Source organism: Paralichthys olivaceus, chromosome 24, assembly GCF_024713975.1.
Source record: "Paralichthys olivaceus isolate ysfri-2021 chromosome 24, ASM2471397v2, whole genome shotgun sequence".
Lineage (NCBI taxonomy): Eukaryota > Metazoa > Chordata > Actinopteri > Pleuronectiformes > Paralichthyidae > Paralichthys > Paralichthys olivaceus.
The window spans coordinates 100,328-125,220 of NC_091116.1; the positions used below are offsets into that span (position 1 = coordinate 100,328).

The following is a 24,893-nucleotide window of genomic DNA, read 5'->3' on the forward strand; positions in this document are numbered from 1 at the left end:
GGGAGAGTAAAGTCTGAATCTGGGATAATTAAATTCCAGACTTTCATTAGTATCTCCAGACAACCTTTTATCCATTCGACATGCATGTCAAGAAATTGAACAGAAAACCAATAATGAAAATTACATCACGGCGAAGTTACTTGACAAAGACATGGTGTGCTCTCTTGTCAGTAACTTTTAAGGGATGAAAAACCAACGGAATGTACATAAGATTAGAATTTAAAATTATACATGTATGGTATTTTGTGTGTGTGGAGAGCTTAAGAACAACAAAAGTATTTTACCATGAGGCACGTCCCTGTTTGAGTTGAGGCCATTTTAGAACGGGGAACGACTTTCCCTGAAATCAGTGACTGAAGCTTCTGGAGCTGCTGTAGGAGAGACCTGGAGAGAAGAAGACAAGGATTATAGACACATATTCAATCTCAAACTATCTGCTCTTTTAAGAAATCTTGTCATTCTGTATTTGCATTGATACCTGCTCTATTGGAGCTAACCTAATTATTAAGGAGCAGAAAGCAAAATTCGAACACTATAGTCTTGGTCATGGATAATAACTGGAGTGCTTATATTTCAGTCTGGGCCTCCAGTTGGTCAGATCAGGATACGAGCCTTTGTAGGAGTTTTAATTTGATGATCTCCTCTGAGTCTGAGGAGGTTACACTCAGGACAGGAAGCACAGCTGTGGATTTGCTTTTCTTTCATAATAATACTCTAATATAGCAATAAACTTTATTTATACAGCACAAAATCCCAGTTACAATGATTTTTAAATAGCTGGACCAGGATGAAAGGACTAAGGGAAAAACCTCATGAATATAAGCAGTCAACATGTGTAGGTTATAAAAAAATGTGTACTAGGATTAATAAATATTGGAAAAACATGCACGTCAAGTACAAATACATTTTGATGGGTGTTGGATTAATAAAATATCACAGAATGTTTGAAAAAAGGAGGGAATCCGCAACATCTAGATGTGCCGATTTCCTCCTTTTTTCCAAATGTTCTCAGATTAATAAGAGACTTTTTAAAAACATGTTTTTAGTAGTGATTTAAAAGATGTCAGGGATTCTGCAAGCCTCAGAGTATGTGCACGGGTCAACTCTCCATCCACCACTAAGTACAGTAGACTCAGAACATGTAACACTGCTGGAAACCACAAAAAACATGCGATTTATTTTACCTGAACTCTACACTGTTCCACCAGAGATTTTCCCCACTTTAACGATGTGATTTGCTGTGGTTTTGTCAGTCGGCCAGGGAGAGTAAAGAGTAATAGAGCTGGACGGAGTTAAAACACGACAGTAAAGTGCTGTATATCAGTGGGATCTGGAGAGCAGGGTTCTGATGGTATGAACTGTCAGGACTCACTCTGACCACTGAGCGGAGACAGAGAACCAAACACTCCTGAACCCTCTGAGTCATGACAAGTTGGAACCAGACAGTAAAGTGGCCAATCACATTTTCTGTGATCAAATTAAACAATGAGCGGAGCAGTGTCTGTCTCCACGCACACGTCTGTCCCGTGCACTGGCGTGTTTTGAGAGCTGCAATAAACTTAAACATGCCATGATACGAAGCAGCATTGCTCACACACGACTTTGATGTGAAACCACAGCAATTTACTGCCTCTGCTTAAAATACACAGGACTTCCAAAGGTCACAGCGGTCGACTGGGCGAAGGGAAGTGTTTGTGCATTAAATCAACATGAAACAGACACTTTGAGGCATATCCTTTTAGTTTTAATGCACTTTCCCTTTGTTTTAAGTTTGTGTGCTGAGCTAAGTTAAACTGATCCAGAGCCAGTATCTCAAGTGGACTCACAGACCTGACATTACTACAAAGAATACTATTAATACTACTACTACATCTTATTCTGCTAGTTATTCTCCTGCTACTACTATTACTACTCTACTACTACTCCTCCTCCTATACCTTTTATATAAAGCCTATGCTACTACTACTAATTCTACTAGTACTACTTATTATAGGACTAATTCAACCACTACAACTATTCCTCCACTCCTCCTCATCCTTCTACTATTAAGACTTCTATTACTAATTCTAATAGTAACACTTATTCCAGTACTACTACTCCTCCACCTACGACAACTACTAATATCCCTCTACTACTCCTTATACTAATTGTTACTACTGAAACTCTTCCACTCCTCCTCTTACTACTACTACTTATACTTATTCTACTAATTCTACCACAGCTACTGACTACTGCTACTAATTCTGCTCCTTCTCCTACTACCTTTTCTACTACTAATCCTACTACTCCTTCTGCTACTTCTAATACAACCACTGCTACTGTATTTGGGGTCTCTTCAACCTGTGAGATGAAGAAATACTTGTGCAAAGCTGAAACTGAGCACTTTTAAAATGCAAATGTAAATGCAGTGTGTAATTTGAGTTCAGACTATTCTTGTACGTCTAATAAACCGGCAGCACGAACCCAGTTCTGCATGAATCAGACGTGCAGTGCAGAACAAAATGACCACTAATAACGGCATCTGGGCCATTTTTAGGAACCAGGGCTTTAAATTTAGTTCAGTCATTTCAGACGTTTTCTCCTCAGACCCACACACAATGTGGACTTTAATGTGTGGGACGGCAAGCTGTGTGCTGACTCATGTTTCCCACTTTGTGCCAACTCATTGTTCCTCTGTGTGGTGGTTTAGCATTCATGTCTGTGTGTGTGTGTGTGTGTGTGTGTGTGTGTGTGTGTGGTGGGCAGGGAGGGGGTTGCTTACCATGAGGAAAGCTACAGTTAACTGGCAGCTTTAATGACAGACTGACGCTGCTGCAGACTTTGCAGGGACGGACCCCCCCCCCCCCAACCCAAAACCATGGATGCCACCACACCCACCCACCCACTCCAGGCTGGTTTCATATTGTTATAATAACAGAGGAAACCAGTGGAGCTGGGGGAGCTTTACTCATGGAGGAGATAAATTTCTGTTTAGACACATTCTGTTATATATACAGAGCATAAACGCTAGTATGTATAATCTACTGTCAGTTATATTTTAGAGGACAGATTAAAGGAGGAACAAGGACCAGTTTCTTCTGCTCCTGCTTCAGTGTGTTCAGAGACACAACCTGTGTGTGTGTGTTTGTGTGTGCGTTTGTGTCTCACCTGTTGGCAGTCTCCAGGTTTTCTACTTTTCTCCACAGGTCGCCGTTTTCTGACGTGTAGCTCTCCACCCTGACACACACACACACACACACACACACACACACACACACACACACACACACACACACACACACACACACACACACACACACACACACACACACACACAGAGAGAGGCACAGGTTTTCGTTAACATCTTGATTCTGATACTCGGATCTCAGATGTTATCACACGACCACATTGAGTCCAGTTGTCACTCTCATTTCACGCCAAAGAGAATCAAGAGGTATTAACCAAAATTCAGTTTTTAGACACGATAGAGGCATGAAGAGGTCCAGACTGACATAACTCAACAACTATGACAACAACGATGAATTCTATTGATGATCCGTATATTTCCTGTAACAGTGGCACCACATATAGGTCCAGTACTTTACTTTATGTACTTCAAAACCAATGATGGCCGTTACATTAGGGGCCCTAAGCAGAGAGGGGGGCACCCAGAACATCTGAGGCCCCCCAGGTCCTCATTGCCTATAGAGCCCCTTTAACTCCAGCTTTATTATGGGTTTAGTGCCATTTTGGATATATCATACTCCAACACGCCAAAGTTTGATATGTTTTTGTGTGAGTGTACGTTCCATTCCTTCACCTCAATTATTTTTTGGATGCAGATGAGATGAGGACACATTAAAAACCACTTGCAATCCACCCAATAATTCTGAAACACATGAAATTTGATTATATAGACATTAGAAGAAACATGTCTTCCGTTCTGCATCATTGTGTCCTAACTGACATAGGACAATGATAATATTCATATCAGAGAGAGCAGGGCTCAATCTTTACAGGCTTTAGAAGATTGCATGCATTTTAAGTTCCTTGGGTGGATAAAACAAATCTGTTTATGTCAAAGAAGAAGTTGACCTGATTTTTGAGATTCATATTTAGAAAAAAAGCATGAGATGAGATTCTCTGTTTAAGACTTTCTTTCTCAGTCTGTCATCTCTGCTAATCCCACTGATCTCGCTTATCAATTCAACACCTGACTAATCTCTTGCTCTCTTTCTAATCCTCCTGATCTCCTCTTTTGGTTTGTGTGTGGCTCATTCACACACATTCTTTCCCCGCGAGTCGTCCCGCAGTTTTCTCTATGAAGGGTCATCCAGTAATTCTGTCCTCATGTCGAAAAAAGAAAGAAAACATGAACACAAAGAGGAGGATTTCTTCTTTTCCCCTCCTCTTATCTCTCCGTTCTCTTGATTCAGTTAAAGGATGAGGACATATCTTTCTTTTAAGTCTAAAGGGATTACAAGGACATTTTGTTACCATCTGCAGGAGCCTCTCTGTGCGTAACATATTGAATGACCGCACCTATTTACTTGCACCTATGAAAGCAACATAAATACAGGTCCACATTTTCATCTCTCTTTCACTCCCCCTGCCAGAGACTGTTTGAATTTGACCCATGTGTTCAGCAGGTTATTGGAATCGTGCCACAGCAAGGAATAACAAAAAGGAAAAGAACGGGAAGGAAGAGAAAAGAGTTTCTGTTCACTTTTAATGTTCTTTAATGAATCAGAAGACGAAGAGCCGGGATGAGTGATGGAATCTAAACTCTGCAAAAAAACCCTGCTTTGCCATTTTCAGATATGAACTCCAGAAAATGTCACTTTCCAGAGTATTCTGAATTTCTGGTTTCATTAATGGTTGTTGATATAATGCAGTTTGTTACTTTAAAACCATTCGAGGAGACTATAATGAGAAAAAAATGATTGCAAGTTGCAAAATGACAAGCGGATACGAAGGTAAACCTGGTGGAGGAATGGAAAAACAAGAGTTAAGACTTTTTCCAAGCCTTACTTTTTCTCCAGACATTCCACATACTCTTTCTTCTTCCTCCGACTCTCCTGAGCTGAGATCTGGGAAGAAAAAAAGACAAATATTCATATCTTTGTATTTAAAAGTAATTTACAGGAGGTTTTTGACACCACCACGTCCATCCTAGTAGTTTTTGGCCAATCAGAAGTTTAATGACTCTGATTGACAGAATAAGAGACACAGCTTTTACCTTATTTTTAATCTTCCTTCTGACTCTCTTCAGTGCCTTCTCTTCACTCTTGGTGAGGGGGAGTTTGTTTGGTACTGGGTAACCCTCAGCCACCAGGGTCCTCTTCTCTTCTTCTGTCAGAATGAGGGGTCCTGAGCCCTGCAGCTTCTGCACAACATGAAGATCGACATGAAGATCCTGACTCCTGACATTCTGCTTCCACAATAATATGAAGTCACCATGACTTAAACAGTTTGAACCAAAAACGAAGAATTTCCCACAAAGCGTTCTTAAGATATTGCGTTCACAAGAATGGTTCAGATGACTTGAAAACATAATAGCTCCGGCCACTGGCTGTCGCTGGTACGGAGACATAAAAATGACTGAAACTTGAAGCTTCAATGTTTCATCCTTGAGGTTATCACAGAGCCAAACTTTAATTATAAATCGATCTTGTTCCTTCACATGTGGGTGCTGCTATTGTTCAGTAAAAAACAGGATTCTGTTGCATCATGAAAGAAAAATCCTTTCAAACTTTGGCTGTTATTTTATGTTTGTTGGGATGCATCAAAACCACATTGATGTTATTTTCTTTTTTTGCTGACATTGAACATTTGGTCACGAGGAACTGTACTGCTGCTTTAGTACAAATGGGATTCGTTTGTTTTCGAAGGGAAAAGATGCTGAATCTGATCAAAAACAATATTAAAATATCGCTGGATTGACCACATTTTGTCAGCAAGTGAAATAACTGATTCAACCCCAGGATTACTGCTGGTTTACACATCAAAACCCCAACTTTACTGAAGTTATAGTGTAAATTCAGTCCCTACAGGCTAATTCTCTACATTCATAGTAGGACACAATGTGTTTAGGTTCCCAAAAGTCTGTATACAAAATCTATACAAATATATCAACTTGCTGCTGGGCTTAAACACCCAATAATAACTTTCATAAAGCCCCTAAGTGACTTCTTATGCTCTTCTACTCACATGTGGCGCAGTGAGGAGAGGTGAGGAGGAGATGGCTGAGGAAGAGGAGGAGGAGGAAGAAGAGGCCCGACCTCCTGGCCTCTGTTGCGGTTGAGGGGAAGACGGGGGCAGAGGGAGGAGCGGGGAGGACGGAGGGAGGGAGCCGTCGCTGTCTCCGTGGTTACTGCTGGGAGGGGTGGGCGGGAGCTGCAGAGCATCATCTACAGTCGCGGAGAAACTTGAATGAGTGCTCGTACTTTGAACTGAGGATGTTATCAGTGGATGTGTGGGAACTCAGACACTTTACTCTGAATTACTTTAGACTTTCAAACATTTGAACTTTTTCTTAAGTGCATTGGATGCATTTTTGGTAAATTCCCATCTAAAATGTGTGTGTATGTGCATGTGTCTGTGCTGCATGTACCACTGGGCAGACTGAGACACTGTCCGACCTCTCTGGGTTCATCTTTTATAGCCACTGGCTTCATGTTGTCTTGACTGCGCTCCTGCAAACACAACACATTCACAAAAAAAGCACAGTGAAGCCGATGAACTCCGCAACCGTGAACGTGCAGCGTTTCATCGTTGTGGTGTGGATTTACTCACCGTGTGTTTCCAGGACGATCCTCTGTGCGGGGGTGCAGGGCTTAATATGAGAGGCGGGCCTTCCAGAGGCGGAGGATCTAACCTTTGACCCACATCAGGTTCCTCCTGCTTCACCAAGATGGCGGAGAGGTCCTGGCTGAAGCTCCATTCAAACTCTAAGGAAAAGACAGGACATCATACTGTCAATGTACATTTATATACACATGTACTAAATGTATTCAAGTTTGGCCAAAGTTCTTGTTAGTAAAACACTGGAATAATATTAAGTCATCTGCCACAATGGCTGTGAAAACCTTCTGGCTCTTGGAGCTCTGTATGTAAAAACTGAAAAAACATATTTGAACTGTACAACTCAAGTACTTAATTTCCGAACAGAAAGCTCAGGGTTTTTTTTATTCAAAAAGCAGAATGAACTTCAGAAAACAACTGCATTTCACTTCGGGAGGCTTCGCTGTAGGTCGTCCGATGGGAAGTAGCAGGGAGCTTATAAATCACGCTTTCAAAGGAGCTTCCCCAAATCATTTGAGCACTTCCTGACAAGGCTGGTTATTACAGACTGCTGGACGACGTCGCTCTGGCAACTGTGGTGCATAATTTGTCTCCAGCGAGTGTGCATCTACCCTGAAATAAAAAGATGGGCTGACCCAGCAACTCATCTCAAGGATCCTTCCTGAGAGAAGTAACCCATAGCAGCCTTTAAACAATGTAGAAAATATGCATAATTTAGCGACTGTGCAATGAGGGCAGGGCGCAATTTCAGAGGAGGTTCACCAAAACACAGCGAGGATATGTTTCTAGAAGCATCACACGGTTTAGTCTCCTGTGACTTGGAGAAAGTATTTTTAGGGAGGCAAGTGTAGGGCTGCAGAAAAGCTGGTTACTCCTGGTTTATGTCCTAGTGATGACGAGGAGCCTCCAGTCCTGCCTGCAGCTCCTGAAATGAACCTCATTGTGGAGCATCATCACAATTCTTCAGCACATAAACATGGGTTTGAGCAGAAAACTGATATAAAAATCTGTTTATAGACACACAAACAGAATTCGAAACTGATCTGAGGCTAATCTGCAGGACATTTATTTTCACAATAACCTAAAACCTATTTATTAGGTATCCGGAATATTGTGTCTTAATTTCTGGATAGTGGGAGGAAGTGGAGACGCGTCATCTATCTTTATATGCATACCATCAAGGTCTGCCCCCCCTGCACACATGTCAAGGAAAACTATATATAATTGGGTCAAATAAACAACATAGTGGTATTTAAGAGCTTATAGTATATATAGACGTGACTGTCCTTTTCCAAAACCTCCTCCAGTGGGTTGAGGGCAGTGGACTCCTCCACAGTTTGGTAAGCCCATGTGAAAACCACCACAGGACTTCTCCAGGAGCCTCAACATCGCAGGATATGACCTCGAGGTTCCTGGAGAAAACCTCGTCGCTGGGAAGAGAGGGTCACGTCTCCCCCAAGGATGCCTCACAAAATAGGATTATCGAGTTAGCTGCAGCGCAGAGGAAAACCAAACAGCTGTTTTTCTGATCACGCTCCAGATTTGGTTGCTTCCAGATTTGGTTGCTTCCAGATTTTACTCGGCACACTGTCCAGCTATTTTAATTCCTCTTGGAGAGACGGAATCCAGATGCAGCAATCCGCAGCATTATATAATCCACGTTAACCGACTAGGTGGCCGTTTCTCTCACAGCTCAAATCTGATCTTTTCACCAGGTTTCTCATTAGGTGGATTTAAAGAACAACTATTTAAAGAACAACTATTTTACACAGAGCCTGGTGTCTACATCCATAATGATGTCAGAGTGATATCAGGGCTTTGGCAGCAATACAACAGTCTACTCTAAAGAAGGATACCATTGAGTTGCATTATGGGAAATGTTGGCTCCAGAGTTTAGCCTATACTGCATCTTTATCTTAATCTTGACCGTCCCCTCACCTTTCAGGAAGTGAAATACAGAGTAAAATGACATATTCTGATCACAATGCATCCTGCTCATTTGCACTGTGCTCGTCTGCACAGCATGATGGAGGATGTACCCACCAGTAGGCCTGTTAAGTATGTATGCTTTCAATTAAAGCCCTTTGAAAACGTGAACTGATTTGGCGTCGTTTCAATGGACCCTCATTAGACAAGAGTCCAACTAACATCAGAGTCCTATTAACGTCTCCACTACAGTTTTTATGTGAGGGTTTTATTTTAAGTTTGAGATTTATACTCAAGTGAAACTATGACATAACTTTTTTGAGAAGTAATTCCCGACTAAAACCGAACTGCAGGTGTGTGGTTAATAATCATAATATAAAATATGAACACTAGGATATTTGTCACAATACACACACTCACACACACACACACACACACTCACACCAAAGAGGCTCCTGTGGTGTATGGAAAGAGAGCAGTTTAGGGAGACAGGGGCTTCTGTGTGTGTCTGTGTGTGTGAACATGATTTTAATCACCCCCTGGTTTCCTAGCAACATTCTGCTGGTAAAATGCTCTGAACTTTACAAGCTGTGTGAGCATATGAGTGTGTGTGTGTGTGTAGAGGACGGAGGTGTGGGCCTGTCACAGAGCTGGAAGCTCGTCTTGTTATCCTGTCCGTCACCACAGCAGAGATGAGTACAGCGAGAATCTATCCTAAAAACAAATCAATCTGTCTTTCTTTCTTGTCAAACACTGAGCCAACATTTGCACTGTAATTAATATCAGAAATAAACTCTGACGTCAGCATTGTCCAAAAATGTGGCTAATAACAAGAGGTCTCAAGCTGGAGTAATTTATCGGTCAGCCATATTGATTCCACATTCTGGTTTTTCGTTCATTCAATGAGCACAAACATGAATTTGTAGCGTTCAAAAAGGGTCAGTAACTTTCAATGGCGATTTGTATATTGAGCCCATCGGACAAACATTTTCACAGGGGACATTTTGGCATGTTGTCAGAGCAGGAAGATCGATGACATTACAAACAACTGCATTCCATTTGTCCATTTCCACCTCGCTGAGCTTGTTGTGCACGGTGACTCACCATCCAACTTGCTGGGACACTGAGCCATCATCTGCTTTCCTGCAGCTATAATATGTCAAAATGTCTGCTGTGAAAAAGCTCTGTCAGGACATGTAGGGAACTGATGTTTGCTCTATGAGAAAGGGTCAAAGGTTCACCGAGGTATATTGGTATTTTATATTTCCTTATCACAGAGCACGTTGCCAAGAGCCTGACCAATAGGGATTTTTGGGGTTCGATGCTGGTGCCGAAATTGGTAGGATTAAATATTTCCACTGTGAGACATCATCCAAGTTACAGATGAAATAAAGATAATAAACATAAATGCACTTCTTTTCTACTTGGTTTATTCTGTAAAATTCAAGTTTTCATATTGGCAAACATAAAGTTCAGTACTGACATGCTCACTGATTTCTTTCATTAATATTTATACTGTGTGTTTCAGCTCTGGTCCTTTTCTAACTCTGACTTCACCCTTACAGATTCAAAGCATCATGAATGGTAGATTCAAAGAGGTTTTGCAAAAACTGAATTCATTTTTGGGAGGATCCACTGTTTACTTATTCCGTACATCCCCTCTGTAACTAAGACCCTCAGAAGTCTGTCTTAATGAGGCGGGCCCTGCTGCTACCCTGAGCCTTGTTAAACCTCCTTCCTTCTTTAAGCCGGCACTTGATTGGAAGCTTTCTGCAACTACTTCCTTAATGAATACCAGAAGCTGTTGTAGCTGATGCATAGACTCATCCTGTGCAGTTATTCTCTACAGTTTTTCATGAATATTTATTTCGTCTTGTGCTCTTTCTCCTTCACATTGCAACATAATATAACATGTATTTAATACTAGGAGGTGTAGTCAGTGACACATAATTACATGCTCATCATATGGACTGTAGCTGACAGAAGTGTTAAGAAGAAGTTTACTTCGATTTGCATGTTAGCTTTGCAACTGAAGAAGAAAAAGTCTCTCTCATATTTCCATCCAGAACTCTTTTATATTGCACATGCACGGATGTGCATATGCAAGGCATTACTGTGAATTCAATAATCTATTCATAAAAATGAATAGAGATAATGCTGAGAGGCTGGTTGTTCCAATGTGATCAAAAATAATCATTATTTCCGAGGACATCTTTGAACAATGAAGGGGCAGTAAGTGAAGAGATGCATATTTCTTTCATTTGCAGGGTTCTCTTCAGATGCTGTATCATCAGAAAATACAACTAAAAGCAAAAGCTTGCGTGTGGGTAACATGTTGTAAAGGAATTGTCTCAAAGAGCAAACTGAGGGGAGGCGGTGACTGTGTTTGATCTCAGTGGGACAGCAGCAGTATTAAAACTTAACATGAAGCAGCACCACAGGAGCTGCAGTAAAACAAACAGCTTCCCTTTCACTGATTGAGAACAAGTTCGAGGCTGAGAGCGAAAAAGAAAGTTACAACTTGCTCAGTAATATGTGAATGTGTGCGAGTGACCAACATATTTAAAATGCCTCTGGATGAAACTCCATACGATGCTGAAGTGACATTTATTGGCTTGTTATGCTGTTTGACAGTTGGAAGTGATTTCTTTCACTCCATGTTTATTGACTTATTTGATGTGATTAGAAAACGGGGTGAACATGGTAGTATTCCTGGTAGTTTTTGTGTATCATCTCTGAATAATGAAATATACTGAAGTTGGGATTTGTGCTCTACGTGTTAACGTGATCTGGAAAGGCAACAGGGGCGACTATTTACAGCTGCAAAACAAACACACAGGAAACAGATTTATTGCTAAATTATATCTTCATGTAAAGCTTCATGTAAAAATACTTAATTATTAAATATGCCAAATCAATTTAATCTGTGATCAATATGAGATCTAAACATCCAGTTTCCTGATCAACATACTTTCTAATTCCACTAAACAATCCTTCATTCAGAGCAGACTGAGTTTCTGAAAGGTCAAAAACCTCTAACATCCGCAGTTTCTGCTACCCTCCTCTCACTGCATGCTGGGAAGTTCTGCAAAAAGACACAGGGTGTAGTGTGCACCAGGATCCATCAGAGTTTTAGAGATTAGAAATGAATACCAATGAAAGACACCAGCATTTATGTGCAAATCCTGCCAGAACCTGCTGCTTTCTGAGACTGGATCAACTTTTCAGCGGCAGCAACCTCAGTCAAAATACTTTAGATGCCAAAATGGCAGCGAACAGTCCAGCTGTGGCAAAAAAATGTTATAATATAACTATATGAGAAAAGAAAATCTGGAAATCAAGACTATGCAGCGAGCATTTTGACGTGCAGTCAGATCAGGCAATCCGCAAAACATAGTGCAGCACAGCGTTTACCAGGTGGAGCATCAAGTAGAAGATCGCCCTGAAGTCATAAGTGAACAATCCTCAAGCCACAAAAACGACACAGAAAAATGTTAATCCTTCAGTCAGCACGCAGAGATTATACAAGGCTCCCACACACAGACGATCAACCAGTTCTTCACAGTTTCATTTGGATTTTTTTCAGCTCAATACAACTGAAAGAAGTTCCTATCCAAAATAAATCCAAATTAATAATATTAAAGAATAAGTTAAATTTTATGATAAATGTTCAGTTCTGTTTAAAACCTGTGGAAAAGAGTTTCATTTTCCAAATTAAGTGCCAGGGACATATAATAATAATCCCAATAGAGGCGTCTACATAAAGCAACAAAACCAGTAAAACAAATGAAAAATGCTATTATCATACTTTAATGTATAAATCTGTTATCAGAAAAGTCAATCATGGCAGACTTGTATCTGGAAAGTAAAATGGTCTTCTACTAAAATGACATGTTAGTTCATATACACTATACTGGTCCATTTGTGCAGCTGATGTGCATTAAAATAAAAGATATAAACTGGTGGAAAGCACAAGACAAAGTTCATGCCCCAGTTTTGTGGAGCAGACGCAGGTTGTGAAATCAATTCTGGAAAAAATTCAATATCAAATAGCCTGGAATCGATTCAAATACAGATGATATGCTTTTCTGTGCATTGATGCGTGTGAGTACAGACGTATTCCTGCAGATGTGAGGACTGATTGCAGTTTAGAATAAGATTTATGTTACGTTTCGCATTTAATCATGAGGGGATGAATGAAGTGCGTCCCAGGCCCAACTATAGAAAGGCAAATGTGTTTATGTCTGTGTATGTCTTCCATATGTCAGCTTCCGATGACAGTTACATAATGACACATTGAAACAAGACAGTAAAAAAAACGCACAATATGTAACTTCGGCCAGTTGGGGTCTCTCAGTCAAAACAATAACTAAAAGACCTATTTGATGAGGTTGTGAAGCAGCATGGGATCATGGGAGTTGCTGTCCTCACCGCCATAACCAAAATCTACCTGACAGGACTCAGGCACAAATCCCATTCAAGAGAGAAGTGATGTAAAAAAGTGTTACTCACGTTACGCAGCAAACGGCAATGAGCAATCTTGATTAATTACAAGTGACCAATACAAACAGTGGAAGTTAAAATTACAGACGGCCGGCTGACTGGCAACAGTAGGTTTTTTCCGCGGAACATTGTTGGAAACATTTTAGATGATGCAAGTTCACAATCAACAAATATGCAACATAGATCATGAAGAATTGTTCCATATTATATCTTTAAATAGCTTAAAAGCAGTGGAACATGAATTTCATTCTCTCCTGAAGCGACAGCGACACTCTTTTTGCTCCATGTGCTGATTTGGCAATGCAGTCAATCTGACATTCATTCTATTAAAGCTGATTTAATTGGATTAAAAGGAGACAGTGAAGGGGGTAAAGAGAGAAAACAGGAGAGGCAGATACAGACAGGGAGAGAGAGTGAGAGAGATAACCTGACAGAAAGAGAGAGAAAGAGAGAGAGAGAGAGTTTCCGCTGGCTCTGGCTAAAGCTGCAGACTCAAAACCATATGCTTGTCATAGCGTTGTGTGAGTCTGTGTGTGTGGTGTGTGTGTGTGTGTGTGTGTTAGGTGGGCAGGGCTTAGCTGGAGGAAAACTGCTCAGGCTGGGATCATGCTGTGAGCAGCAGGATCCCCGGGACAAATGGAGAAAAGACATGCATGCATGCAGACCGAAAGACAGAGTGAGAGAGACAGGTAGAGACAGAGGAAGACAGTGGGGGATAATGGGGAAGATGAGTCACTGAGAATGAGAGAGGCTGAAAGACGAGGCAGCAGGGCTTGAGACATACTGTCTTTTTATATTGCACCGCTCCTGCAGGCACGACCATATCACAGACAACAGATTGAGCCAATCATAACACAGATTATATGACAGACAGTGGATTCAGCCAATCAGAGACAGGGTCCGGACAGACAAAACCAGATTACCAGCTGACAGGCGACATGGCAAAGAACCAGACTAATGATCTGCAGCAGTTCTGATTGGCTGTGGATTTTCCCAGGAAGCAAAATATAAGAAGAAAACCTAAAAATATCAAGTGACCTACCAGACTCTTGGTCCATTTTGATTGACAGGGCTGGGCTCTGGGGGGCGGAGTCTTCACTCAAGGAGTAGCTGTGCTCCGCTTGAATATCTGTTGCATTCAAAAGCATTTTTCAGACACGAAATATAAACAATATTCACCTACCAGTCAAGATAATGGCTTCTTTCATTCATATATAGAGGACAGTTTTACTTTACTCAGATATAACAGAACCATTACAGAAAAAAGCCACCAGATATGTGGATGCTTGGAGACGGATAAAACCGGTGGAGAAGACTTAAAGATACGAAGGAAGAGAAGCGTTAACGTTTCAGTGAGTTTGTCAGTCGGATTTCACGAATAGGAATATATTAGATTAAGGATTTTTTATTTGAATTTTATATTTCTTCTACAAGAAGTAGACAAATGTGTACTGGATCGTTCAGTATAGTTCATATGAAATGATAACTGCAAGACTTCATTTAATGCAGTGATCGTAACACGTAAAAGACATTAGTTTAAGCTCTTTCTATGCGTATTTACTTTATATAACATTTATGAATCTGACGCAGCACCTGCTTGGCAAGCGATGCAAGTCCAGTGTGTTTCGCTCTGGTTAACAGGCAGGAGTTTTTGAAGTCAGAGACTCTGAATTTGAATCTCTGGGAAGAAGCAGAGACCGTTTTCAGTGATTTCAGTGGTTGTGGTGTCAAGATTCTCGAATCCAACCATATAATAACACAGGGGTCTTTTGGCTGAGGAGTGGAGCAACTGACTGCTGCACTGTTGGAGGTTATTCAAGGTCATCTACATGAGACTGAGTGGAGGAGAAGAAAAATCTGAGAGTACCTCAGAACTAAAAGAATTTCAAAGTAAACAACTTCAAGACAGTGGTTGGGCTTTGGAAAGTTTTCCACCAACCAGCGTTACTTCTACCTACTGTGATTTGGTTTCATTGGAAATAAGCAGGAACGCCGAAGAAAAGTTATAGGAAGAAACAACATCTGTGATTGACATATTTATTTGTACAATTCTAATACAGTGTAATGATATCGCTTTATAATAAAAGAAGGAGCTGACCTGGGCTGCTGTCGATGTCCATGTGTAAAGGTGAGGGTCTGTCTGCCAGCAGGGGGCGCTCTAATAGATGGTCGTCGAAGAAACTGTTGAATAATTCGCTGCTGAAGTCGTCCATCTGGTCACCTGAAAAAGGCTAAAACAGAGGAAAAGAACATAAAACAGTTGCAGTGAAATAGTGCTTGACATTATTAAGCTTCGAATATCAGGGTGTTAACGCTTATGAATGCATTTCTATCAGCTGAACTTTAATATCAATGACATTTCTGCTAGACTTTAAGGTCCAGTGTGTAAGATTAAGGTGAAAGGGAACTATTGGCAGAAATTTAATGTAGAATAATTCGCAAGTTCGTTTCATCTAAATTGTATGAATTGTCGTTTTCTTTACCCCAGAAAAGACCCTTTATATTCAAATACTTTATATTTACATCGAGGGGACCCTCTCTACGGAGGCCGCCATGTTTTTAACATTAGTCCAGACTGGACAAACTAAATACCTTTTGAGTTTTTATGACATCTGAAGAGTACCACGGGTTCTTGTTCATGTTTGGAAGGGGAGGGTGAGATGAGGGGTATTCAGCTGCAACATGCAACTTCAACACTAGATATCACAAAATCCTACACACTGTTCCTTTTACTGTTTATATGAATAATTTGGAGCTGGAAATAATCACTTTTCAGACTATGGCTGCAATTAATAAATTTTATTTCTGATTATTAATCTATTAGTTTTATTTCCATCCATTCATCAATTTTTCCAGACCCGAGGTGACCTGAGATATGAAACAAAGAAAAAAGTCAGGCAGCAATCAAATAACTTTGCAGATTAATTCTCTGTTGATCAGACAATCAAATAACGGTTTGATCTCGCAGTACAGACGGAGATATCTCTTCGAGTCAGAAACCAGACAGACACATTATAGACTGTTGATGGAGCGGAAAGAGTCACTGATAGATTCATTTTCAGTCTGGATGAATGAGTCACTGAGCTGAGAAATGCTGCTCTGGAAGCCTGGGACAGCGCGGTGCGATGCTTTCACTGATTTAAACACAAACACACACAATATGAGTCACCGTGAGCAAATGTGCACAAAACAACACACACACACACACACAAGCTCGGCATGATGCCTGCTCAGAACGACACAGTGACAGAAATAACCTGATTTGATTAACAACGAATACAAAAAAAAAAGATTTGCATTTGCAAGTCTTCCTGGAAATTAGCTTTAGCTCCGCCACAGCAGATTAACATCAGTTTCCACTCGCAACAATGTAGATCCAGCTGGGATAACAAACACAGAAATACAGAACCAACTTCAATATTTTCTCTGCTGTCATAAAAATGGATCACATGTGTGGTGTGAGCCGGGGCCACTTCTGGTGAACCGACAAAGAACTGGTCCGGCTCCGTAGTTTCCCCCTTGGCCCTGTGAAGCATTAGAGCCTCTTCTGGCTTCATTGTTTTGGCTTTCCATCCCACATACTCCACTGTCATCAAGCAGCAGGCAGCTCTGATGAATCCATAGCATGTTAAAACACTTACATAGACACTAAATCATTTCCTTTCCTTTGAAATTGTTTTTAAACTTCTTGTATATACTGTTATTCTGATAATGTTGTAATCAGGAGCCAGTTATCTGCAAACGATTTTATTACCTCATTAGATTTCTTGGCTGGATCAGCACTACATCCCTGACTGAGTGTGTGAGTTGAATCTGCTGCACCATAGGTCGGTCGGCCAAGTTTTGGGAGTTTCCCTATTGGCTGTCGTTCTTTTACAAAAGAATTGGAGATAAGTTTCTATTACCTCATCAGGGGGACATTTACAGGTAGTGTTTTCCAACTTAGTACATTTGTCGTTACATCACAAACTTCTCTCACAACACATTTTAAAGCAGCTAGCAACAAATCAAGCAACTTTTTAGACAAATACTTGTTAGTTAATGTAAAAGAGAGTTGCCTCTGTTGTGCCAGAAAGGGATCGTCCACAACAAAAACGTCCTCTTAAATCTGTATCACTCAGTTTATAGACATCTACAGCTGCTTTTATATGGCTCAAACACCGAAGAAGTGTTTGCAGTTTAGAGCGTAATCAGGCATGATAGTCAGACTACCTCATTATAGGCAATACTCAAGTTTCTGATGTTGACACCATTAACCACACGCATTATCTCAGTGTGTGTCTGTGGGACGCCCGCAGCTGTTTCAAGAAACCATGCAACGTGAGCACAAACACAAGGTCAGCATACACACAGTGGGCAAAATAACAGAAGTACATGACATGCAGAGAAGTGCTGATGTTTTGAAACTCAACTGTGAACTCTTGTGAGATTTGAAATGATTGAAACATTGAGTTGTCTGCAGGAAAATGAGCATATTTCAGTTGTTTATTCTGAAAAAAGGCCAATTTAAAACAAGCAATAGCCATTTAGCAAAGAAACCTGGTGATTTAACATCTGCAATAAGAATAACAAAAGAATCCAAGACACACAAAGGATTAACAGGGATATAATGATCTCTGCTCAAAAAGCCGTGTGCACACACTCACTGATCCTGCAGCCACTTGCCTCCTCATACATAAATGAATACTCATTCATTCATAGAAAAGAACATACCCACACACTGCAACAGTAATACTGACAGAGCGGCCTTGTCCTCTGGCTGCACGGCAACGTTACAACAATATCCCTTCAAATAACAGCGACACAGCCCCTTCAACTCCATCAGGGAAATATAAGTCACATTTAAACTGGGCTACTCGAAAAATAAACAGTGAAAAGTTTCCTAGATGCAAAGAAGTGGGTGGAATTGCTGTAATGATGCAGGGAGCGAGATGCACTGATGTATTATCTAATATGTGCTGCAGTGGCTGCATTAGTCCAACAACATTGGTGTTGATGTTGCTCCCTACCAGCTACACTGACAGTTTACTTTATAGAATTTAACTGCAGCAGTGGAATCTTTCATTTACACTGAAGCACAGTCGTGACCCTGTTCGGCAATATTCAGCTGGCATAGGTTTGCCATGCACTCACACCTGGAGCTTGTGATACAGCTCTCACCTACAGAGAGCACAGCCCTGTTTGAGGATTATCTCTTCTGCATTCATCACTTGGCATGATGATGTATGCATGGCACCATTTCTGGTTTTCCTAAACCCCTGCAGACATGTGTGTCCTCCTCTGGGGTGTGGCCGGACCCTAAAGGCTCAAAGCCTGGAGATAGATGAATGATGGAAGGAGACCAATCAAACTGTGTACCATTAGATGTCATGATTGACAGCTGAGACCGACTTTGGTTAAGCACTTGCATCGGTGGGACCTAGATAGAGCGACTCCATCTCCGATCGATACTGAGAAGATTTCAAATGATGTCGAAAGCACAAGACGATATTTTAGCTAAACGGGAAGAAGTGGAGACTCGTCATCCATCTTTATTTACAGTCTATGATCTTAAAATAAACAACCTGCACACTTACAAGTCCTCGGAATTAATTGTATGCAGATAATGTATTGTTTTGTCTGACCTATGAAAAGGTCAGATAAAAGGTTACTGACAGCTAACATTCACCAAATCATTTTTTGTATGTTTTGGTAATTGTGGAATTATTTGTGCTGTGAACCAGAATTCAGCACGGCAGAGATAACACGAGAGATGTAGAGACAGAAGAAGCTGTGAGGACAGAAAAGCTAATGAGCGTTTTAGATGTTTTATGCTGGGACAGCTGCAGTCAAGAGGTCTGGACCTTTTATTACCTGAAACACTCCCCTCTCTGCTGGGAAAAAGAATCACATTAGGGAGTGTTAAAAAGCTGTTGACAGTTTTTATAGCTTATTTTGGTGCTGGTGTGTCATTAGGGGGGGTGGGGGCCACGGTGTGAACCACACAGGGAAAAGAGCCTGAGAAGACAGACACAAGGAGTAATTATAAATGCAGAGACAGACTTGGTTATGCCTGTAATTAACAGTGGCAGCATCTCAACACATCTCTCTCGTCTCCTCTCATTTGCTTCACTGGTTCAGGTGAAACGGAGAGAAAGACGCCACTTGAGTCGCTGCACCTCAACAATCAAACAGCAGAGAAATCGCACGCTCGTGGACTTGAGAGGGACGTTTCCTCTCCTCTTCCGGGATATAGCGATGAAGGAAAGCACAGTCGGAGCCAGCGGAAGCCAGGCCAAAAAGTTTATGTCATTATGGCATGACTATAGCAGTGGAAACCATCGTAAACTCTTCAGAACATCATGTAAAGGCCAAAGGAAAATACACTGAGAAGTTTTAAAGTCTTAAATTTAGCCCTTGAAACCACCATAATTTGGAATAAATCAATTTGTCAATTCTGAGTCTGTTTCTTCTGGTTCTTGTACTATGGTATTACAGAGGACAAAGAAAGTTAACATGAAAGCAAAACCTTGACCTGTGCTGTCAAAAACATTATGATTAGATTATTATTTATTCACTACACTACATGTATATCAGGGCAGCTCTTTGCAGGAATCAATATTTCTTAAATAATCCCTAGTTCGTCATCAATGACACAATAGTTTTCTTTTTTGTCATTTTCTATGCAAAAAAATTGATGGCTCCTTCTTCTTGTAGTTATTTATGATGAAGATCTGATGGAGGATAAGTTAAAGGATAAAATAAAGGGAAAACACTGCAAAGATCTAAGTGTGCGATGAGCTCTTTGATCATTTTGGCTTCATTGTAGAGCCCGACTAATACTGGGTATTTGAGACTGATATCAATACCAATATTAGGGAATTAAAATAAAGTCATTATATCAGCCGATATCTTTCATACAATAGGTCGACAGGTTGTTGATTCACTTGTAGTGGATACGTTTTACTCGCAGGTAAATTTGGTACGACCACCTTTTTTTTTTACTATTAATAACTTCCCCCAAGCAAATCTTTCCACATTACGTTATGTAATAAATACAAATGTCATATCAGTGCATATTAGACTTCACATAAGCTGATAACTGAAACATCTGGGATGGGTCAGTAGTGGTAACTCTAAATGTGATGATTTAGGGCTTTTCTTTGTCACACATGACAGTGAACTTAATAACTTTGGGTTTGACAAAATGTGCAACTTGTAGAACTAAACTGGTCACATTCATTTTTATTATAAAAAATCATCAAACGTATTGGTACATTTTTGGTAAAGTTGCATAAACACGTGCTTATATCAGTCACTCCACTGACTGACCTTTTAACTGGTTTTATATAAGACAATAAAAGTCAGTCATATATCACATGAGATTTGTTTTGCAGTGTAAAATGGAATTGCAATTTCTGAACGAGCTGCAAACATCGTGTCATTATGTTCGAACGCTGCCTGCCACAGATAAGAAAATGGCAATGTTCTCCACTGTGTTTGGCTTAATGTGGTGATGTGTGGCTGCAGCGGGTTGGCTTCACTTGAGCTGCTTCTGAGAGCGAGATAGGAGTGTGTGTGCGTGTGGTGTGTGCGTAGAGACAGAAGTGAACTGAGTTCTCAGTAAAACAGCAGAAGAGCATTTTTCCTTCTCGCGCACACACACACACACACACACACACACACACACACACACACACACACACACACACACACACACACACACACACACACACACACACACACACACACACACACACACACACACACACAGCTGCATGCCTGCTCACATTCCTTCTGAATGCTTCGTAGCCAATCCACAACAAGCATGCAAATGAAATGGGTGTGTCTTATAAAGCTGGAGTCCAGGGTCTGAACGGAGAGTAGAATAGAATAGAATAGAAAAGAATCATCTCTGGTTTCAGCTTCTTAAATGTGACAAGTTCCTCTTTTTCTTCCACATGTATGACAGTAACTGAATATCTGTGGATTTGTGATGGTTGATCAGACAAAACCAGAGATTAAAAAGACGCCACCTCGGACTCTCTAAAACTGCTCAGCACCAGAATCTAGTAAATAAACATAACTACTATGTGCAAACGGAGTTAAACTGTACAAGACTTTAGGCCTCTTGGATTATTTTCTGACATTTTACAGCCGATGTGTTCAAAGACTGGCCCTCAGGTGTGTTTTTACAATCAGCATCTCTGGCAGACGGTTAATAAAATGTTAAAAGGGTGCACAGCGGTTGCCATGGTTACAATAGCTTGTGGACCTGCAGGAATTAATAGTGAAACATGACAGAAAAGAAGATCAGTCCTAACAGGTCTCTGAGTCTCAAGGTAACACACACGTGTTCACTTCTTTTCCACTTTTAAAAATTTTAAATAGGGAATTTGTCTTATCTAAAGTTACAGTTGAGGAAAATATCAAATCATGATCATTTATTAACAATCGTTTACTTCTTTAAATCATTTCTAGTGTGATGAAGGAGAGCTACATGCAGATCTGTTCTGACCCGATGAGGATAAATGATGCGATCTGTGATTCATGCTTTACGCTGTGGTCCAAAGGTCCAGTGCACATGACGCACAAATGCAGCTGGATCGTGAAAACAGACAAGAAGCCGTCAGTCATCGCTGATCGGCCTCGAAGCATCTGTTCAGCTGAAACTGCAGCCAAAGCATGTTCACGTTTAATAGCATTTGAACTCCTACTTTAATTGAAAACAATTCTGTGATTTCCTGCTTTAAATAAACGGCACGGATCCTGAACGATCAGCTTTTCTCCGTCAATCTCGTGACTCTTTTATCTGCTTATCAAGGAAGTGTCCATTTGAAAGGTTTGAAAGGTGAAATATTAAAATACTTTATCCTCGTTATCAACAGGACACAAACTGAACTACGATAAATAACAGGCATGGCAGAAATTGTCTGTTTCCCTGTGTCGTCCATATTTCATCCCTCTTCAGGACAGACGTGATGACGGACACACTGGAAACAGCCATCAATCACTTTCGCCCTTGCAACACTGGTTCTCTATTTTCACTCTTCTCCCAACATTGAAGCTGCTGTAATCAATATTTCTATATTATCACCGGATGGGCCGTGCATGTACTGTGACAGATGCTGTTCATGGTGACGAGGTGGTGTGACTCATAACGACTGGAGCAACAGATGCTGAGGTGAGAAGCTTGAGCTACAAATTAGAAGGAATATTAGGTTTACAATAACCAAGTGGCAGGACATGACTCCAGATGAGTGCTGTTGTGTTAATTTGGAAACTGTTTGCCAATAACTTCATCTTATCCACATTTGTAAAGCGATGAAATGTCAGTATTTGTGTTTGCAGCTTTATAACACACAAATGGCCGGTAAAGAGTCAAGAGTCCCCAAGAGTTTCTGTTAATACAGCAGTTGATTGCTTTGCTGCAAGTGTCCACTGTTGAGGCCGAGCCCCTGAGAGCTGCTCACATCTACACCCCACCCTTCTGATGGAGACAGAAACAGAGGGAAACACAGGTAACCTGTCTGTGATCTCCTCCCCGTCACATCTGAGCCACACAGCTACAGATTATAGACTGAAGTATGTATAAGCGTTGGCTCATCGGCCGCCCTTTCCCATGTCCTCAGCGGCAGGGCCCAGCCCAGCGGCTTCACAGAGGAGTGGACAACTTTATTTAGAACGGAGACAGAGGGGTATAAACCACAAGCAGACTGCTCGGCTGACTCACCGTCTAAAATAAAGAGAAACTGTTTAAAAAGAGGAAAGAGAGGATGACAGAGTGGGTGGAAAAGAGAGAGAGATGATAGAAGGAAAAGACAACGGAGTTTCTACTTTGATATATATCATGAAACTGTGCAACAGGCTGTCACTGCTGCTTCCTTGAATTAGAGGAGTGCAAAGCTCGGTCAAGCACAGAGTAGATTTTGGTATCACCAGCTCACTCAGGAGTTAGATTCCCTCTTCATCTTTACTTATGTCCCTAATGCAGCACTTGAGCTTCTTCAAACCAACACACTGATGATTGTGTTGATTAAAAAACATGATAACCGGTCGACCACATCCTGTTGTTCATCGCGGCCGCAGCTTGTCCGCTGCTGAAATTAAAGCTGCAGTGTCTCAGGTGATGGGAAGCTGTTGCCCCCGGTAACCTGTTGATTTTGGATGAGCATACGGAGACGAGGGAGGTGGGAACAGGTGTTTTTTTTTTAAAGAGGAGGGGGCCAGCTCAGATTATTTAATTGCTGTCTAATTTCTCACAGTCTGGACAGTGTGTGTGTGTGTGTGTGTGTGTGTGTGTGTGTTCGTGTGGGGTGGGGGTGTGTGTGTGTGTGTGTGTGTGTGTGTTTGTGTGTGGGGGGGTGTGTGTGTGTGTGGAGCAAGACTGAATTAGCGAATAACAGCATCGATGGATTTATGTGTCACTGGACAATGGTATAAATTTTGCACATATGCAACACAAAGAGACTGAGGTAGACTTTTCAATGACTCTAAACATTTTCTAAATTAATCATTTATAAAATACACATTCTCAATAAGGTTCTGTGTGCTTTTTGCTTTTAAAATGACTTAAATTATTTTTGTTTGTCATCTATTTACTCAATTTACTGATCAGTTATTAAGATGTTCATATTTTATAGGTTGATTAAGACGACTTGCCTTGTTTCTAGTTCAAGTTTGATTCAGAAAAACACTTCATTGGAAAGTAATGAACAGTGTATTTAAACACAGGCTCATGCAGCTATAAGGACTTTCCACTGACTTCCATTGATTGTGCAAAACGTCCCCAACCAGGACCAACTCATGCCTGACACTAACTTAACAGCAACTCACATCTTAACCTTAACTTAACCACACCTCACATCTTAACCTTAACTTAACAGCAACTCACATCTTAACCTTAACTTAACAGCAACTCACATCTTAACCTTAACTTAACAGCAACTCACATCTTAACCTTAACTTAACAGCAACTCACATCTTAACCTTAACTTAACAGCAACTCACATCTTAACCTTAACTTAACCACAACTCACATCTTAACCTTAACTTAACCACACCTCACATCTTAACCTTAACTTAACCACAACTCACATCTTAACATATCAGGTAGCACACCTGCCAGCTGCACACACAAACACAAACACACACACACACACACACACTTATGCACGAGCCCCGGATGTCAGTCAGGATCTAATAGCTATCACCGCCCTCCTGAGGTCCGGCTCCGGGCGGAACACACAGCAGGGGTCTGTTTGACTTAAAGACTTTCTCCCAGGTGACAGTGACACACCGAGGGGCGGGTGACAGTTCGGCTTGATGCGGACTCACCACATTCGTGAGGAAGTCTCCGTCGCTCAGCTCCTCCAGGTCCAACAGGTTGGCTCCTCCGGTGGGGTAGAGTCTCTCCGCGGCCAGACTGTCCAGGATAGAATCCATCATGGCTCCGTGTGTGTGAGGAGGACCGATCAGATTCAACTCATGAAAACCAAGCGGCTCCTTCTTCTCCCCGCGTGTGTGAGAGTGTGTTGGTGTGCGTCCGCTCCTCACGTCACCGGAGTGTGAAGCCGCCGGTGAGAGGATCCGTGTCCCGGTGCCGCTTCTCTTCCTCCGGTGACAAACTCCAGCAACGTGGAGGATCCATCCAGCTGTGCGCGTGCTCCTCTCGTGCGCTGTTCCCCCCCCAAACCCCACGC

At 41.2% G+C, this 24,893-nt stretch overlaps 1 protein-coding gene across 1 annotated transcript in view; it reads right to left on the reverse strand.

Annotated features, from left to right (window-relative positions):
• creb3l1 (cAMP responsive element binding protein 3-like 1) overlaps positions 1-24,893 on the reverse strand; it is a 28,990-nt gene extending 4,097 nt beyond the window's left edge. Inside the window, exons 1-10 of the mRNA XM_069520525.1 lie at positions 24,529-24,893; positions 15,311-15,443; positions 14,255-14,341; positions 6,775-6,929; positions 6,593-6,674; positions 6,190-6,389; positions 5,219-5,365; positions 5,011-5,069; positions 3,148-3,216; positions 285-384 (exon numbers count right to left, since the gene is read on the reverse strand). Of these exons, the coding sequence (XP_069376626.1) occupies positions 285-384; positions 3,148-3,216; positions 5,011-5,069; positions 5,219-5,365; positions 6,190-6,389; positions 6,593-6,674; positions 6,775-6,929; positions 14,255-14,341; positions 15,311-15,443; positions 24,529-24,639 (1,143 nt within the window). The 5' untranslated portion in view covers positions 24,640-24,893. The remainder of the gene's footprint in view (positions 1-284; positions 385-3,147; positions 3,217-5,010; positions 5,070-5,218; positions 5,366-6,189; positions 6,390-6,592; positions 6,675-6,774; positions 6,930-14,254; positions 14,342-15,310; positions 15,444-24,528) is intronic.